This window comes from Agelaius tricolor, unplaced genomic scaffold (assembly GCF_023055355.1).
Source record: "Agelaius tricolor isolate 1412-34295 unplaced genomic scaffold, bAgeTri1.0.p SCAF_30, whole genome shotgun sequence".
NCBI classification, from domain to species: domain Eukaryota; kingdom Metazoa; phylum Chordata; class Aves; order Passeriformes; family Icteridae; genus Agelaius; species Agelaius tricolor.
This window is the reverse complement of record NW_027269290.1, coordinates 1,214,199-1,233,256: the sequence shown is the minus strand read 5'-3', so window position 1 is coordinate 1,233,256 and position 19,058 is coordinate 1,214,199. Positions and strand designations below refer to the sequence as shown.

Genomic DNA, 19,058 nt, shown 5'->3' with positions numbered 1-19,058 from the left:
AGGGCACCCCCGGCCCCGCCGGCGATTCGCCCCCGCCCACGGCGCAGCCCCGGCTCCCTCCGGACCCCGGCCCGGCCCCACCTCGGGGCCCTCCCCGCTCCCCCATGCGCCCTCAGCCCCCGCCCGGCCGGGGCCCCGCGCAGACCCCGCTGCCGCCACCGGAGTACCCCCAGCACTACCTCCGCTCCCCGCACCGGGCGGCGCTGCTTTTACGCCTCTTTTGCGACGGCCGGAAAGGAGGCGGTGGCAGCGCGCGCCGAGGGCGGGGCCGGGGCAGTGCGGGGACGGCGCGGGAGCGGCTAAGGTGAAGGAGCGGGGGGGGGGCGGGGGGAACCCAAACACCGAACTCGCGTCGCTGTCACCCCTGCCACCCCCTCAGAGAACCCACAACCTCCCCTTCACCCCCCCCCCCCAGCTACCTTTGTCACCCCCCAGCGACCATCCCCCGACCTCTTAGCGACCGCCCGGTCTTCCTGTCACTCCCTATTACCCCCTCCGAGATCCTCTGTCACCCCCTCAGGGACCCCTCTTCATCCCCCTCAGCGACCTTCACCTTCCGATGTCGCTGTCACCACGTCAGAGACCCCCTTGGAAACGGGGGGTCATCCCCTCCGAGATCCCCCATCCTCAGTGACGCCATGGCCTCTCTGTCATCACCGCCTCAGTGGCCCCCCGGTGTCCCCTGACCCCCTCCATGTCACCCCCACCCTACTGCACCCCCCACCACTGCCCTGCAGTCCCCACTGCCCTTCGGGACCCCCAGAAACCTCAGCTGTCCTCTCTCCCTCTCCTGACAAATCCCCCTCATCCCCTTTGTGCCCCCCTGTCAGCCCCGGTGATCCCCCCCACCACATCCCCAATGAACCCCCATCACTTCCAGTAACTCCTCTGCCCCGAGGACCCCACTGAGCTTCTGCCCCTTCATCTCTCTGTCTTCAGCCTCCCGTTTCTCCCCTTTATTCTCTTTTCCTCCTTTCCTAAGCCTCCCTCCATCCTGGTTCCTTTTCCCTTCCCTCTCTGATTGCCCCCAGCGCCCCCACTCCCGGAGTGACCTTGCAGTGACTCCAGTCCCAGCTGTCCCCTGGGAATCTCTGGCTCTGCCCCGAGGACTCAGCTCAGGCAAGTGGGATTGGCCAGTGCCGTGACACGGAGCTCCTGGATCAGCCGGAGCACCCAGCCACTGTCACCGTGTGCCGGGTGTCCCAAGCAGGCTTGGGGACATCCTGTGTCACAGTGTCCTGGCACTGTTTGGGTTGGCTCCAGGCCTTGCTGTGTCTTCCCAGCCAGGGCACAGGAACAGGGCCAGAACATGGAGACCCCCTGGAAGCTGCCCTCCAGGACTGAAAGATTTCATGGCAACTTTTTTGGTGTCTGTACTGAGAAAACACCCAAAATGAGTCACCTGTCATTACCCTGCAGCAGGGACAGCAGAGGTGACACATTTCCTACTTCCTGACGTCAGCACTTTGAGGATCAGTGACCTTTACCCGTGGCTTATCAGTAGGACCTAACCTGTGCAGGCTGTTCAGACACAGCCCCATCCAGCCTCTGTTTGTTTAGGAAGGCACAGACAAATTCCTCTGTCCTCCCCTCAGCACTGTCCACTGGACAGTTTGCTGGAGACAAAAGGAAGTGTCCCTAGGTAGTGCTTTATCACTGCCTGTCTGGCTGCAGAGCAGGGAAGAGGCAGGTTGACAACCCAGGGATCATTTGTAATTCAGGAATTTCCCTTTTCCCCATGTAATTCAACCATCTTTGCAGCTTTGTCATTCCAGGTAACATGAACTTCCTGCCCTTGATGGTCTTGCCCACCTTTCATTTTCCTTTGGAGATTCTAGTCCACATGCTCCAGCCTGGGTAGGGTGTGGCTGCATTCTTGCACTGGGGGAAACATTTCCAGAGGGTTAAAATCTCCTTTGCTTTTGAAACTCTTTCTTCACTTGCCCTTGATATTGGAAACAATCTGTCATACTCAAACTGGAGCTTAAAAAAAAAACCCTTAGAACCTTAAAGTGCCTGAAGATCGGAATAGATGTTTAAGAAAATCATGTTGAAGAAAATCATAGTTATATGGAAAATTGAGGCTGGCCATTGCTGTTGTATAATCTGCTTGCAAAGGAGCTTATGAAAAAACGAGTTTGAGTGTATGTTTTCCTTCTTCCTGTTGAAAACAATGGGATAGGACAAGGTGTTGATAATAATTTATCTCAGGACCTTGCATCTGGCACATGGCAATTCCTTTCTGCCTCCTGGTGTTTGGAGGTGCCTCTTTCTGCGCCCAGACAGAGCCTGGGAGCTGGCAGGGATGCAGGGCAGCTGCACAGCAGGAAGCTGGGACAGCCTGGAGTACACCCTGCCCTGACTGTGCCCAGGGATTTGCAGAGTGAAGCCTGTGTTGGAGATGTGCAGTCTGCACCAGAACAGTGGGAAAACTGACTTGATTCCACTGTAAAATATTTAATGAGGAGAGAGATGGAGGGAGAAAAGAACTCAGGGTAGATCTTGACTGACATAAGAGAATTTAAAGGAGGAGAAAATGATAAAACTTCTTTTACTGTAAGGAGAGTTAGTGAGAGGGTTTCTGCTGGGGAAGGCAAGAGGGGCAGAGCCCAATTGGTGCCATCAGGATGATCCTCCTGAGGGGCTGCAGATTCCTCCTGAGAGACAGCTCTGATCTCTGCTCTCTGTGAGCAGGGACAGGATGCAAGGGAATGGCTGGAGCTGTGTCAGGGGAGGGTCAGGCTGGGTATCAGGGAAAGGCTCTTCCCCAGAGGGTGCTGGCACTGCCCAGGCTCCCCAGGGAATGGGCACAGCCCTGAGGCTGCCAGAGCTCCAGGAGTGTTTGGGCAGCACTGCCAGGGATGCCCAGGGTGGGATTGTTGGGGGGTCTGTGCAGGGCAGGGGTTGGACTGGTGTGACCATGTTCACAGGGGTCCGAGGATGAGGGAGGAGACGAGGATCTGACTCCATGTTTCAGAAGGCTTGATTTATTATTTTATGGTATATATTATATTAAAACTATACTAAAATAATAGAAGAAAGGATTTCATCAGAAGACTAGCTAAGAATAGAAAAAGAAGAAATGAATAACAAAGGCTTGTGTCTCGGACAGAGAGTCCAAGCCAGCTGGGCTGTGATTGGCCATTAATTAGAAACGACCACATGAGACCAATCCCAGATGCACCTGTTGCCTTCCACAGCAGCAGATAACCATTCTTTACATTTTGTTCCTGAGGCCTCTCAGCTTCTCAAGAGGAAACATCCTAAGGAAAAGATTTTTCATAAGAGATGTCTGTGACAGACTGGATGATCTTTGTGGGTCCCTTCCAGCTCAGGAAATTCCATGATTCCACCAGCCTGCATATACACTCTCAGTAAGAAGCTGTGCCTAAGTAGTGCTCTGTGGTGTGACTGAAGGTGCTCTTTGTGCCAGACCACATGAAAATGATGATAAGTCATGTGCAGGGCTCAGCTCTGGGCTCAGTGACAGCTCAGGGTACAGAGATTCCCAGTCCTAACAGAGTGAGGGTTTCTCTGCTGCCCAGTTTGCGTTGGAGCAGACAGTGCTGATGAGCTGCCTTTATTTTGCATGAAGGGCAGTATGCAGGGAGAAGTTGGGAATAGCTGTTCTGCTTTACTAAGCTTTTCCTAGCCCAGGTAAATCAGTCTGCACAGGCACATAAATACCATCAGCAGGTAGAGAATCTGCATTTTCTGTGACCTTCATCCCCACAGAGCTTCAGCCCCTCTGCATCCCCAAGGCAGCGCCTCAAACCTGTGGGAGGAGAAGTCAGGAGTTATGGAATGTCTGATTAAATGGACAGGCAGGATCCATGGCTGAGGCCAACAGTGGGAGAGTCAACAAGACCAATGCAATGTTCTGCCCTTGGGTCACAACAATCCCGTGGAATGCTCCAAGCAGGGGAAGGAGTAGCTGGAAAGCTGGGAAATGATCTGGGAATGCTGGTAACAGTGGCTGGACGTGAGCCCAGGTGGGCAAGTAGGCCAGTGGCATCTGGGCTGTCACAGCCATGGTGTGTCCAGGAGGCCCAGTGTGGTTCCCTCTGCTGGCACTGCTGGGGCAGCTCCAGCCCTGGGGACAGCTCTGGGCCCCTCCTGACAAGAGAGACACTGAGGGGCTGGGGTGTGTCCAGGGAAGGGAACTGAGCTGGGGAAGGGTCTGGAGCACTGGGAGCAGCTGAGGGAGCTGGGGGGATCAGCCTGGAGAAAAGGAGGCTCAGGGGGGCCCTTCTGGCTCTGCACAACTCCCTGACAGGAGGGGACAGCCAGGGGAGGTCGGGCTCTGTTGCCAGGCAACAAGGGCAAGGACAAGAGGAAATGGCTTCAAACTGCACCAGAGGAAGTTCAGGTTGGATATTGGGAAAAATTTCTTCCTGGAATATGTTGTCCAGCACTGGCACAGGCTGTCCAAGGCAGAGGTGGAGTCACCATCCCTGGAGGGATTTAAAAGCTGTGGATTTGGCACCTGAGGATGTGGTTTAGTGGTGGCCTTGGCAGTGCCAGAGGAATAGTTAGACTTGATGATCTTAGAGGCCTTTTCCAGCTTAAATGGTCCTATGATACTCAGGTTGCTCCAGCCCCTCTCCAGCCATGTATTTAGCATTGCACCAACAGGACATTGGGTCGTGTGTCCACAATGAAATGGGAAGTCTCCATGTTCTGTTCCCTTTCTTAGGTGAAAGCCATGGTCTTAGGCACTGGTTTTAGTTGCATTCACTTCATCTCTTGAAAGCTCTTCAGTTCAAATTAAATGGTTGTGTAGACAACTCCTAAAATCAAAGAGCCTAAAACACCAGTTTTTCTTCATTTCTACCTCCCCACCACACACAAGCTTCACTCCTTAACCTGCTTGGAATGCAGGAAATACACTGTGGGGCAAGCCAACAGTCAAACCTGTGTCCAGTCAGCAGCACTGACTAACAGAAGGTGCTAAGAAGAATAAACATGGCAAGAGGTACAGAAGAACCTCACATCTTGCTTTTTTTCCTTTATATCTCAGAGTGAGAAAAATGACACGAACGTGGAGCTTCAGCAGAAAAATGACCTTGGATTCCCCTTAAGTGACATGTCCTCTGATGCCCTTTTTCTCAGGTATGTAGAATGTGGTTGGTTGGGTGGTTGGTTGGTTTGTTTGCAGGGGAAAGTATGTTAGCTCAGAAATAAAATTAAGGCACTATGAATATTTAAATGTGAAATGAAAAGTATATTCAGACTGACTGGTTGGAGCTGGGAATTACATACCCAGGAACATAACATTTATAACAGAGAATGTCATGCAAAATCCTCATTTATCTTTCAAATTCCCAATTTGCTCATACTAGAGGTGGGATTGTGAGGTTACAGTCATTACTGCTGGCAGTCTTAAAATCATGATCAGATGGCAAACCTTATATTTAGCTTAAAAATGGGCAAGAGATCAGGCAACTTGAATTCTGTCAATCTGTTCTTATTCACTACATATCCTGTTAGACACCTGTACCTGTCACCAACCAGCTTTCTCACAAGCAGCTGAACCTTCACCTTTACAAGGCTGTAGTTGTCTATTCTGTGCAAGGGTTGTGAAGGTTGACTAGCTCTGATCTCTTGCAAGATTCACCCACTTTTGTTTCAACTTTTTTCTGGCCATGAGACTTTCTAGTCTTGGTGCTTCCTCTTTCTTCCTTTCTCTTCCTCCTTTCTTTCAGCCTCTCCACCCCAGGCCATGCCCTTCTAAAATCTCTCAATACTTCCTTCTTTCAACATTATTTTGCTTTTCTCACATACAGATCTTTGCCTGGATGCCCCTGGATGTTCACTCTCCATTATTTGCTCTTCACCTTTATCCTTTTTCATCTTCCATTTACAGTCTCCAGTTTTAACCATGTTGAAACGCTTTTTCTCCTCTTCTCTCCAGTGACCATCAGGAAACAGTTTTTCCCTGTGAGGGTGACTGGCACTGGTGATCCCAGGCTCCCCAGAAAGGTTGTGATATCTCCATCCTTAGGGTGTCATCCTGCACTACTAGCTCTGGTGGCCCTGCTTGAGTAGGGGGATGGCCCAGGTGACTCCCAGAGCTCCTTCCCCACCTCAGCCATTCTGGGAGGCTGAAATGGCTCTGGTTGTGTTTCAAGCTAGTTGCAAATTACTTTGCTTTTGCAGAAAGAGTAGGGATGAGTCACAGTTCTCTCTGTGTGAGCACACTAGGGTGGCCCTTTGTCTTGGTTTGAAAAGACAGGTGTCTGCTAAGGAAGGCAGAAGCCTCCCCTGAATGGAAAATGTAAACCTCCTCCCTCCAAATTATAATTTTGAAATTAAGGGGGCTCTCAGGCAAAGATATGGGAGCAGGAATAACAGTTCTTTATTAGGGAAGAAAATAAAAATAAAATTAACAATGCAGTAATACAAAACAACACGAACAGTGTCAGAACAGGGTCAGGGGTCCTGTGGGTCAGGGAGGTGGCAGCAGCCCCATTCAATGGTGGCTCAGCCCTCCTGCAGTGACAGGTGTGATTCTGTTGAAGCAGGGATCCTGTAGAAGGGTGTAGTCTTCCTCTGAAGATCCATGGGTGGTGTAGATGGGCCTGGTCTTCCTCTGGGAATGCAGTGGGGAAAAGGCTGCTCCTCTGGGAATGCAGTGGAAAAGGCTGCCTCTGGCCTTACAGATCTCTGATTCTATCCAGGTAGGAATGCTTGGCTCCTTCCTCTGGGCAGAGCTTCTCCCAGTGGGATGATGGAATTTTATCAATCATGCAGTGACACTCAATGGCCTCATTAACAGCACATACCTCCCGGAGGGAGGATGGGTTGTGGAAGAGATGAAGAAAAACTGCCCAATTAACAGAAGATAACTCCTCCATCAGATAGGAATAGAATACACCCCCCATTTCCAACCTAAGATACCCTTCTTGCTCTTAGAGAACTGGGTTGAGACACAGATTTGCTGTCAGGCTAAGATTTAGGGAACTGGACAGTGTGAGTACAGAGTCATAATTTCACTGTACTGCACGTGGATCTTTTCCTCTCACCTGTAAAACAGCAACTGCTGTGAGCAACCCTTGAGTGTGAGGGTTGTGGTTGGTAGCAGTGAACTCAGATAGCTGAGAGGTCGTGAACCCAGGCTCGATGGAGCTCAGCAACCTGCTCTAGTGAAAGATGCCCCTGCCCTGTTAATATCATCTTGTTATTATTGATATTACAAGCCATGGGAAAGTTCTGATTCACTCTCCAGAAAAGAATTGGGTTTATGTTCTCAAAACTCCGTCAGTGGTATCTTCCAAAAGTTAACTTCACAGCATAGAATAAATAGATCTAAACATTACTTCATTTTTTTTAATCTAAACTATGAAGGGTTTTTATATTTCATCCTAAACATTGATAAATTTAAAAAACAAACTAATTTTGAAAAATTGTTGCTGAATGGCAAAGTCATTTTCTGTCCCACTCTGTGAGGTACCTCAGTACAGGTACCTCAGTACAGTCTTTTCCTTGGCAGTACCCAAATCTAGACAGGATGGGAGATGTGGGGAAATTGAGCTGTTTGCTCAACATTAACACAGTGAGCCCAGGAAACTCCCCCAGTGCTTTGAGAGAGCCCATCAGCATATTATGGAGGGACAGCAAAATGAGACTGTGAGACAAAGAGGACTCAGAGTAGAAAATAAAACATATGTGTGTGCAACTAATGACAGGGTTAGTGGGATTTTGGGATTTTCCTCCCTGTGAGGGTGGTGAGGCTCTAGCACAGGTTGCCCTGAGAAGCTGGGGCTGCCCCATTCTTGGAAGTGTCCAAGGCCAGGTTGGGCAGGGCTTGGAGCAGCCTGGGATAGTGGAAGGTGTCCCTGCCATGGCAGAGGGTTGAACAAGATGGAGTTTAAAATCCCTTCCAGCCCTGGGACTCTATAACAGATGTCAAGTCACAATGTCTGACAGGGAATAATCGAGGGCAGGTATTAAAGTAATTTTGGGTCATTTCCTCCACATGTACCCAGCTAAGTGTTAATAGAAGCTGGAGGCTCCACCATGGCCACCATCAGTTGCAGTGTCAGTGCAGAGACACGTTCTGTCAGCTCACTCTACTGACCTGCTGTTGTGACACAAGGCTGAGAAGAAAATGGAGTCACTTATTCACAGTGACCCACTTGACCCTTTTCTGGCAGCAAAAAATCCAAGCCACATAGTAAAATGACAGTACTGGTTTCTAATGATACTCTAAGAATTTCAGAATTAACATTTCCAGATTTAATTCTGCTTATTTATCATTTCTTCTGTGAAGTCAGTGTTCACTTTGGGTTTGCAGGAGGGGAATGAGATATATCAAACTGCTGTATGGGAAGCAGCCTGCCTCAAGGAAAGCAAAACTTCAGAGTCCTCATAGTAAAATCCTAGATAACCTTTGAGAATCTCAGTAAACCCTTGAGAACTCAGTAAATTTGAGAATCTCAGTAAATGTTTGAGAACTGTTAGTAAACCTTTGCATTTGGTTCTTCCCAGTGTCTGGAGGCAGAAGTCAGCCCTGGGATGTGGTGGTTCCAGCAAGGCCTCTCGTTCCTGCCCGTGGCACTGGTTGTGTGGTCAGCAGCATCATTTGTGTTTTCCTACATTACTGCAATTGTCCTGCACCACGTTGACCCTTTGGTGCCCTACATCAGGTCAGTGATGTCCACCTGTGACAGAGCACTGAAATGACCGCACTCCTGTGAATTCTTCCCAACTCCAGACTTAAATAGCAGTTCTTACCCAGCAGCTCCAGTTCTAAAGTTACTCTTTAGAGCCATTATAGATGTAGTTATAGGTGATATTAAACTGACAGAGGGGAAATTCAGGTTAAATGTTAGGAAGAAATTCCTTCCCTGTGTGCCCAGAGATACTGTTGCTGTCCCATGCCTGGAAGTGTGCAAGGCCAGGTTGGACTGGGCTTGGAGCAACCTGGGATAGTGGAAGATGTCCCTGCTTGGAATGAGGTGGTTGAGATGAGCTTTAAGGTCCTTCCCAACCAAACCCATTCTGGGATTTATGTGTTACTCTATTTAAAGGTGTCTGGTTTTGTGCCAAACTCTTAAGCTTTGGCTCTGTGAGCATACCCTTAAAATGATGATGAACTGGGGGTGCCTCACCACATCCCTGGGGTGCTTCACCACATCCCTGCTCAGAGTGAAACCACTTGCTGCCACCAGGTTTGTTGCACCAGAAAATCCATACTAAAATCTACGTTGCCAACTTTATTCTGTCAAGGCTGATAGATATAACTCAAGCTTTGCTCTTTCAGTTTTCCATGTTCTTTATTTTTCCAGTTTTAATCCTTTTTATTCACCTTTTATGGCATCAAGATCAATATGAAAGGAACAGTTACTCTGAGCATGATCATTCCCTGCGCCAGGGAGAGCTTGTCTTTACCATGGTGATTTCTACAGCTCTAAAACCAGCACAGCATAGTTTGAGTAATGAAAAATTCAGTGAAAATCATCTGGGAGGCACTTTTTTACATGTCCTTTGTAGACTGAAATAAGTAAAGTTGTGTTGGAAGTATTTTTAACATAAATAATACAGGATATGTTATTACTCCATTTATCTTTTTCAGTGATACAGGGACAATACCGCCTGAAAGATGCTTATTTGGGATCATGTTAAATGTTTCAACCTTCTTGGGTGAGTACAGAAACTGTCCTTGGTGAGCTGCAGGCAGTTCTGGAATGCATCAGCTTTAAAAAAGTTCACTTCCCTCTCAAGATCATTAAACAGCCCAGAATTCTCACTCAAAAACTAAATACCGAGCAATAAATCTCACTTCTCTTAAGCAAGTCAAAGTGTGTGTCAGGGATGTTGTCCATTAATTGCCAGTATGGCAATTGCAGATTCCAGAAGGACAAAAAATGCATTCAAAAAAACAAACAGAAAAGTAAAGCAATAAAAATGCAAATTCAAGGCAGTCACCTTACCTGTGCTGCAACAATGGAGGCAGGGAAAACAACCTAATATGGCTTTTAAATGAAATAGATAGAAAAATCTATTAATTTGACTAGTTTGCCATTATATTATTTCAATTTTCATTTCCAGCCTTTCACCTTTCCTATTTCACTGTGCCCTAAAAAAATTCCTGTATTTTAAAAGTTGCCTCTGACCCTCAGCATCTTCCCAGGTAAACAGGGACACTGGTCCCCAGCAGGAATCTTACTGCCTGTGGCTGTCTTTGGCAGGGATGGCCACCATGTACGTCCGGTACAAACAAGTGTCTGCCCTGAGCCCAGAAAAACACAAGATCCTCAGGCTGAATAAGCTGGGCCTCACACTGGGATGGATGAGCTGCTTTGGACTCTGCATTATTGCAAATTTCCAGGTTTGTGCTCTGCCTGCACTGCTCTGCCCCTGCCAGAGCTGTGTCTGTTCTGAGATACCCGATGTCACACCTGATAAACTGCAGAGTTATGGAAAGCAACTTTCCATGGCAAACTGCTTCTTTGTGAAATTCTCTACAGAGAACAGTTAAAAAATATAAGGTTTGACTTTTAATTTGTTATTTATTCCTTATTTGCTTTGGGACTTGTGAGCAGCTGTTCATGACATTTCAAAACATTCATAACCACCAAGCATTGCAGAAGCCACACTTGGATCTCCTTCCAGGCAGGTTGAAAGCCTGAGATCCAGATTGAAAGCCCACAACTGTGGCTCAGGAAAATCAGGTATCAAGTAGTATAAAAGGTATCAAAAACTTGTTACAACTAGAAGTAAAGTACAACAAAACCACCCAACCCCACAAGCCCAGCTCTGGAAAAACTGCCCTCTTGGGTAGTTCAAGGAACCTCTTGAAGGTTCCTTCAAACCTTCTCAAATTCTTGAAAATTCTGAAACATTATTTTTTCTGATTTTCTCCATCCCAGGTCTTTTTTTTTTTTCTACCCAATACTTTCCACTCCAAAAAAACCAAATCTGATATTCTCACTCATCACACCATGAGCAGCTCCCCTTCGTTGGCTTTATTTGCCAGGTGATTGTATAATTGCCAGCCTTATCACATTAATTACTTGATGGATTTTGGGGCTCTGTTGTGGTACCTGTAGCCACCACAGGCTATAGTGTCACCTCAGGCTCCTGCTGGATTAGGGACAGGGAAAACAAAAGAGGAAAAGCTCTTGGGAAGCTCCACCTTTTCCCTAGCACAGCTCCTCAAGTGCTTTAGCACCCCCTGTCTTAGAAACCTCAGCACTCTCATTCTGGCATTTTTTCTTTTGGAGGCCTCAATCTATTTACTATTTTCTAGAGCCCTCAGAGGTCCCAGCCTCCCATTCTGCACTTCCACACAAGAAGAATCTTCCAGGGTCTGCTCAACTCCGTTATTTCCCTCCACTGCCCTCAAGAAAGGGTTTTTCTACTTTATTTGTATTTCACAACAGTCAAAACCCAGTAGGTGCATGTTAATCTGGTAACAGTTTGTGTCTCGTTTGATCTTGAGCAAAACAAAAGTTGGAAGTGATGCACTTGCATATTGCCCTGAAATCCACTGGTGATTGAAGACCCCAAAGTGTGAAAATAGAATTTCTCTCTGCTGACACCTCCCTGCACAGTACATGATTTTGGAGCACACACCTTTGCAACCTGCCTATTTCTTAAATAGAAATTCTCACTGTAGATGCAGCACTTAAAATTCGTTTGTGCACAGAAAGTGCACAAGGAAAAGCTTGATCTTAAGAGTTACTCAGTAAGATACACAGAGAACCTCATGTTTTAGGCCGGAAACATCTGCGTGATTGGGGTGCAGGAGGCTGCCGGGCCGTGCCTTGTGCAACAAGTCAGATGACACTTTTTGTTCCCTGTCTCTGGCTCATGTGCTAAGCTGGGCATGAGAGTAAAGGGGTGAGCACACCTGGGTTTTCACTCACATGTATTTTAATAATAAATTTTTACTTGGGTTGGATTTTTTGGAATATTTTCTGGTTTTAGTTATTTTTGCTATTTGACACTTGGTCCTCCTGGTGGTGTTTTTAAGTATTGCTGCTTGATTGAACCTTGTTCCTTCAGAGTATTCCAAGGTACTAAATTGACAAACAATCTTTATTCAAACCAGAGTTCATTCAGAGAAATGCAAAACCTCATTATTTTTAATCCAAAATTGGGTGCTAGAATCGTGTTGTGTCTGTCCTGTATTATATAATCTTTCATAGATGCACAAGTTCCTGGGGTAGAAATGTTGTCACTCCCACTCCCTGCCCACCTGCAGGGATTCTCTCACCCAATTTCTGTGGTATTGTCCGTTTATGAGAAGAGCCCTCACAAATTCCTGTACTGAAGGTGCAGCTGTGACCTGTAACTTCACCACAAGAACTTAACAAAAGCAGAAATTCCAGAGGCTGGCAGGTTCCGGCTTCCAGACATCTTACAATGGTGCTTCCAGAAAAGTCTCCTGAGGACTGGCACAATCCAGAACTGCTTAGCTCAGAATGGGAGGAGGTCACTGAGGGGTGGATGCCAGAGGTTTACAAAAGAAGATGAAACCAGGTTTTCACATGCAGCACTTTCTTTCCGTAGAAATGCATCCTGTACTACATCCACGTGCTGGGAGCCTGCCTGACCTTCGGGGTGGGGTCCATTTACATGCTGGTTCAGACCATCCTGTCCTACCTGATGCAGCCAGAAGTTCACAGCAAAGACATCTTCTGGGCCCGCTTGGCCGTGTTCCTGTGGAGCTGTTCCAGCATCCTGAGCAGTATCCTTTGTCTGGGCACTGGCACCAAAACCCAACAGTCTCCACAGGATTTGCACCTACTTGAGCTGAACCACCACCACATGCCACAAGAGTCCTTGATTGTACACCCCGTAGTGTGCCCTGTTCTGTATTCCAGCCTGGGAATTTCAGGGAAAATGGTTAATCCCTTTAATACTTTTAATATTCCCCCCTGGATGTTAAAAAAAAAAAAAAAAAAAAAAAAAAAAAAAAAAAAAAAAAGGGACAGTTACTACCCTTTCTCCTCCCCTTTCCTACTGCACACCAGAGACTGAAAACAGGAAAAATAGGAGTTTATCCCCAAGAGGTCTGACTAAATTAAGAAATATGGGGCCAAAGGGAAGTGTGCTTAAAGGATGGGTGGTTTCAATGCGGGGAAAAAACAGGTAAGATATAAAAGTGTGTTCCTGAGGACAAAAATGGTGCAGAGTGTTAGAGTTGAATACAACTGAAAAAGAAGCCCAGAATGTAGCACAAGAGGAAAACAGACCATGTGGAGCAGGGCTGCCTGTGCCAGCTGGGTCTGGAACAGGGATGATGTGCTGGCACTTGCCAGGGAGACAAGTCTGGAGCACATTTCAAGGGTGAGTCAGGGGGGGGACTTTGACCTCTGATCTCCTCCTTGCCCATCCTGCAGTTCAAAAGACAAGATATTTCTGACTGGCATTCCCTACCACCTTCCCTCAGCATCAGACTCCATCACCCCCTTTAGCTCTGAATTCCAAGTGCTGGAAGCAGCTGTGGGGTTTAGAGAAAGAGAGAAACACAAAATGGTTTGTGTTGAAGGGACCTTCTAGCGCTGCCCCCTCTCAGTGGGAACCCATTCCCATTTAGCCATATATTTATATAACAAATGTGAGCAAACTCACTCAGAAATAGAGGCCTTTTCCTCTCCCCAATCATTGAAACAGTCAGGAAACTCCACCAGAACAGTTCTCCTGCTCACTACAATGGACTTGGAAACTGGATTTAAAAATTATACTCAGTTGTTGTGTCAAACAGGACAACAACACCAAACTTCCTGAATTCCAGAGACACAAGTTGCAAAACCTATTGCTTAGACACTGTCTCTCTGCAGCTGTAGCCAGGCCACTGATTTAATCCCCACCAATCCCATGTATTTCCAGGCTGGCAGCCAATACCAACACTAAACCCTATGTCCCATTTCCCAAGGTTGGAGCATCTCACTGGGCTCCCATCCCTGCTGCTGCAGGATTATAGAATCTGTAGGAGTCAGAGGAACAGGGACAGTGGGGCACAGGCTTGTTATCCATCATGAAGAACCTTCACCTGCTGAGGGGCCTTGGCAGACAGCAAGGAAATCAGAAACTTTGAGAATTGTTGTATTTAACAGAAATTTTTGGTATTAGCAAACAAGATTTTCAGCTTTGAATAGGGAGGAACCAAATGGGTGAAACTAAAATATGTTCTATGAACAATATGATCTGCTGCAAGTTATGTTCCTCTTACAGATGCCAAAAGCCCACAAACCTCAGATTTATAGAGGTTTTTGTGCCAATGTAGTCTAACCAAAATTATAGGGAAGTTGTAGAAGTAATGATGTGTACATATATAACAATGAAAGAGAAAGAAAGGGGAAATTATTGTTCTAAATTTACAGCTCATAATGTAATAAGGGAAAGAAAGGGAAAGGGAAAAGTCTGCAGCTTTGGGTTAAATGGTTGTAACAGGTACTGGAAGACAGAAGGAAATGTATTTTGTGTCAGCTCTGGGGTCACAGCAGTGCCCATCCCCTGTGCTGGCACTGCTGGGGCAGCTCCAGTCCTGGGACAGCTCTGGGCCCCTCCTGACAAGAGAGACACTGAGGGGCTGGGGTGTGTCCAGGGAAGGGAACTGAGCTGGGGAAGGGTCTGGAGCACTGGGAGCAGCTGAGGGAGCTGGGAAAGGGGCTCAGCTTCGAGAAGAGGAGGCTCAGGGGGGCCCTTCTGGCTCTGCACAACTCCCTGACAGGAGGGGACAGCCAGGGTGGGGTTGTGCTCTGCTGCTGGGGAGCAAGGGCCAGGACAAGAGGAAATGGCCTCAAGCTGCGCCAAGGGAAGTTCAGGTTGGATATTAGGGAAACTTTCTTCCTAGAAAGGGTGGTCAGGCACTGGCACAGGCTGCTCAGGGCAGTGGTGGAGTCACCATCTCTGGAGAAATTTAAAAGGCATGTGGATGTGGCACTTGGGGACATGGGTTTGTGGTACCCTTGGCCTTGGGAAAAATTGGACTCAACTTCAGAGGTCTTTTCCAACCTAAACAATTCTCTGAATCTATGAAAATACTGCTGGTCCTGTGGTGGAGTGTAACAGCAGAACTGCCAGCCCAGAGCAAGGCAGTTGATGACCCACTGTACTGGGGGGCAGGGGGGGAATGGGAACCAGTTATTTTTATATCACAGTGATTAAATTCTTCCCACTGCAGCAGGAACTCCTGCAGATAACAAACAGCTCCTAAAGCTGCCCAGTTCAATTAAGCAGAAAATTGGGTTTCTTTGGTCCAATCAGTAACCAGAGCTCCTAAACCACTCACATCCATTTTTAAATAAGCTTTGGAAGTCTAGGTTCTTAAGGCCATGTTTGTGCTAGGAAGTCCCGCCTTGTTCACCACCAAAATTAATTTTTAACATCAGGAGGCTCTTCATGTTTAATCTCATTAACCACTGAAGAATTTAATATCTTAATCCTATGAAAATCAGGTTGTCTATAAATTAATGATCTGAGTTTTATTTGTTGTGTAGCAAGAGCACTTTTTTGGGTACCTTCCCTCTCTAAGATGTTGAAGAAGGGACATCAAACACTCCAGAAAGATCCAGGTCTTGGATTAAATGGGGGATCATTGTCACATGGGGTGAAATCCAAAGCACTTCTCAAACCTTGACTAAGAGGGAAATAGAAAAGCCAAAAACCCTCTTTGCTGCAGGTGATACAGAATTCCAACCTGTGGCCCACAGCAAGAATGCAAGGTAGTTGAGACATTGACAAGCCATCAGAGGAAGAGATCTAGACTCTTGTTAGGGTGGGAAATACCAGTAAAATGCTCAGTAAGTGTGCACATCTGATCATAGCTTAAACACTTCCATGAGAGTGCTGTGTTTGATCAGAGGAATAATGAGAGGCAGCACACAGAGAACAGAAATAATGGGTTTAGGTTCAAATTAACTTTTTCACGTGACAATAACCAGTGGGTTGGGACAAGCTACAGGTTGAAGGGCACAATATGAACAGTCCTTGGCACCATTATTGCTCCTCAGGCTGAGATCTCATAGCCTCAGCTCAACACAGTCTGCAAGTTCCATGTTCCTCATTCTTGGCTTTGAATCTTCCTTAACCTCTTCCCTCAGTGTTTGTGTCCTCAGTTGTGTTGTACAGTGGCTTGTATGGACAGAATCTGGTGCAGAAGCTGCACTGGGACCCCCAGGAAAGAGTAAGTGATTGGGGGGGGGAATAGAGACCAAATCCAGCTGGATTTTGAGGGACAGGTGGGAACTTCCTGCAGTTCACAACACAGACTGGAGTGGGAGAGGAGAGAGCTGTGCCAGCAGAACCAGCCAGCAGCTCCTTGGAATTGTGGGATCCCAACTGGGGTGGGTTGGGAGGGACCTTAAAGCCCATCCAGTTCCATCCCCTGCCATGGGCAGGGACATCTCCCACTATCCCAGGTTGCTCCAAGCCCTGTCCAACCTGGCCTTGGACTTCCAAGGATGGAGCATGCACAGCTGCTCTGGGCAAGCTGTGCCAGCACTTGTTGAAGTTCTGATTGCACAAAACTGTTGGATCTTCAAGTGTAACTCTAAATTAATCCCTCCTGCATCTTGAGGAGGGCCTTGAACCTCCCTGCTGTTTGTTAGTTGAGCTCTGGAGTGAGCTTCAGGTTTTGCAGGTGCATATTAAAAGTGGGCATCATCCCAGTTGAAGCAGGTGTTTTCCTGGTCATTTTCATTCTTCAGTACTTCATTCTTGGAGATTCCAGATACAATAAGGGATTTTGGTGTCCAGTGGGAATAGTTCTGGATGCAGGATCTCACCTGGGATGTCACAAGCCACAAGCCATCCTTGTGCCACTGCAGGCTCCAGAGCAGTTTTCACACAGATTTTTTCCCCTCTGTAACGTAGGGCTACACCCCCCACATCATCAGCACCGTCTCCGAGTGGTCACTGGCATTCTCCTTCCTCAGCTTCTTCCTCACCTACATCCGTGACTTCCAGGTAAAATGAAGTTAACATTCTTTGTTTCTGAATAACCCAGTGTGGTGCTGCAGGGCAGCCTTAGATTTTATGGGATCATGGAATCGTTTTAGTTGGAGAAGACCTTTAAGGTGATGGAGTCCAACCATTAACCTGGCATGGATCAGTCACCAGGGCTGGAGACCCATGAGCAGCTCTAAGTTACCCCCATAGAGTCTGTCCCTGCTGTGTTACCACAGCTCCAGCATCAGACTGGCTTTAACTGGCCCTGCCTGACTTAACTTCCAGGCCTGTCACAGCCACAGGGGCCTTTTCCTCCAGGACAAGGCAAATGATGGAGCCAGTCCAGAGCACAGCTAGGAGGCAGGCACATGGTTCTGAGCTGATCTGTTGGTGTTTACAAAAATCTTTGGTATTTCCTCTGGCCACTGAACTTCCCAGTGCCAAGGCAGTGAGGGAGCCACTCACAGGGACCTCCTTTGCTTTTCTTCCACAGAAAATCTCCCTGCGAGCCGTGGTCAGCCTGCAGGGCCAGACCCTGCACGAGAGCCCAGGGAGCTTCAGGGCAGAAGAGCAGGCACTGCTCATAGCAGGGAGCATCTGATGGATGGAGAGAACTCAGGAATTTAATAGCAATAACAGCTGTTATTTCTAAACATTTATTTTATATAAAAAAATGTATGAAGCGATTGTCTTGTACTTGACATCAAGGGCTTTGCACAGCTTTGCAAATGTTACCAGTACTGTGAATGAGTCTGTGACATTTCTACATTTTCCAATGTCATGAAGGATTAAATGAAGGTTATTAATGAGTTGTGTCTCTTCGTCTCTTCCTCCACACCCAGTTTGACCTCCCTCACCCTCCTCTGTCCAGTGCTCCTCAGGCCAAATCCTTTTGGATGCCTCCACCCTCACCTCTGCTCCCCTTGGGCCTAGGGGGCTGATCCATGCCCTCTAGTTTGGGCCAGATGGAATGGACCCCAAAGCCACCCCATCCTTTGAGCAGCTCATAGGGAAAAACCTCTTCACAGCACAGCCTGCTCTGGAGGTCAAGAGGCAGCTGAGCAGCTCCCTCCTGCTGGAAGGGCAGCCCTGTGCTGGCTCTGGAGAGGAGTGACAGGGAGCAGCAGGAACCACACAGCCATGGAATCCCAGAAGGGTTTGGCTCAGAAGGAACTTTAAAGCCCATCCCATTCCATCCCCTGCCACTTGCAAAGACACCTTCTACTGGACCAGCTTGTTCCAGGCCCTGTCCAACCTGGCCTTCCTTCCCTCCCTCTCCCTGGGAGCTGTTGGAGCTGACAGGCAGGTTGACCCAGGAATTCTCATGCCAAGCATCCCTGTTACACAGGCGGAAAGTTGGCCAAGGCAGCCCATGTCCTGTTCCCACTGAGCCAAGAGCTGTCCCTTAAACACCCCAGAGTGCGACCCCTGTCCTCGTGTTCTCGACATCCCTGGTGCTCCCCGAGAGCCTCCAACCTAAGCCAGCTGCTCCTTCCTCCAGCTGCTTCCAGCAGCTCCCAGGGTGCTGACAGTCCTTATCCCAGCCCTGTGGAGTGTCTGTGTGCTCCAGAGGCCGAGCTCTATGAGCCTCTAAGTGCCAGACACACCAGCTGCTTCTAGGGTCAATCCATAGGGACAACCTCCCACACTCATGCCCAGGGCCAAGTCAGAAGCCTTAAAAACAAATATCTCTAATTCTACCAAAGTATAGCAGACTGAGGGGATATTTGATTGCACACAGACCTACCAAGTACCTCCACAGCTGCCTCTGAGCCCTGCTTGGCAGGAATAGCTCAGTTCCCTTCCTAAGTTACTGCTCAAGGCTTGTACATGAGTTCCAGCACATTCCCTCCCACTCCAGAATTCCTTACTTTGACATCTTCCCTTCCTGGAGAAGCAGACAAAAGCACATGGAGAGAAATTAATCTAAGCTGGAGGCCTTCTGGAAACCCCAGTTTTCCCTGAGTAGCTTCTTTCTTCCAGATTTAAATGGGATGTCTCCATCCTTGTTACTGCACCTCCAGCCTGGTTCAGCCAGAGTTCAGAAAATCCAGAGAGTAGAAACAACATTTGGGGCCAAAAGATGCCATACTACTGAGGGCAGTGGGGTAAGAGGACAGGTGGATGTGATTCCCATGGAGCCACAGAGAACC

The 19,058-nt window shown here is 47.9% G+C and overlaps 2 protein-coding genes across 3 annotated transcripts in view; one reads left to right on the top strand and one right to left on the bottom strand.

Moving 5' to 3' along the window:
• CEPT1 (choline/ethanolamine phosphotransferase 1) overlaps positions 1–290 on the bottom strand; it is a 32,533-nt gene extending 32,243 nt beyond the window's left edge. For both annotated transcript variants that reach the window (XM_071450225.1, XM_071450224.1), the window contains exon 1: positions 180–290. The gene's annotated coding sequence lies outside the window, so the exon portion shown is untranslated. The remainder of the gene's footprint in view (positions 1–179) is intronic.
• Positions 171–17,714, top strand: DRAM2 (DNA damage regulated autophagy modulator 2). Its single transcript, XM_071450226.1, has 9 exons — positions 171–304; positions 5,021–5,112; positions 8,491–8,648; positions 9,578–9,645; positions 10,194–10,333; positions 12,520–12,697; positions 16,059–16,141; positions 16,831–16,923; positions 17,399–17,714. Exons 3-9 carry the CDS (start codon positions 8,518–8,520, stop codon positions 17,504–17,506), a joined length of 801 nt encoding a protein of 266 aa, XP_071306327.1. The 5' UTR covers positions 171–304; positions 5,021–5,112; positions 8,491–8,517; the 3' UTR covers positions 17,507–17,714.
• Positions 17,715–19,058: the final 1,344 nt, after the last annotated feature.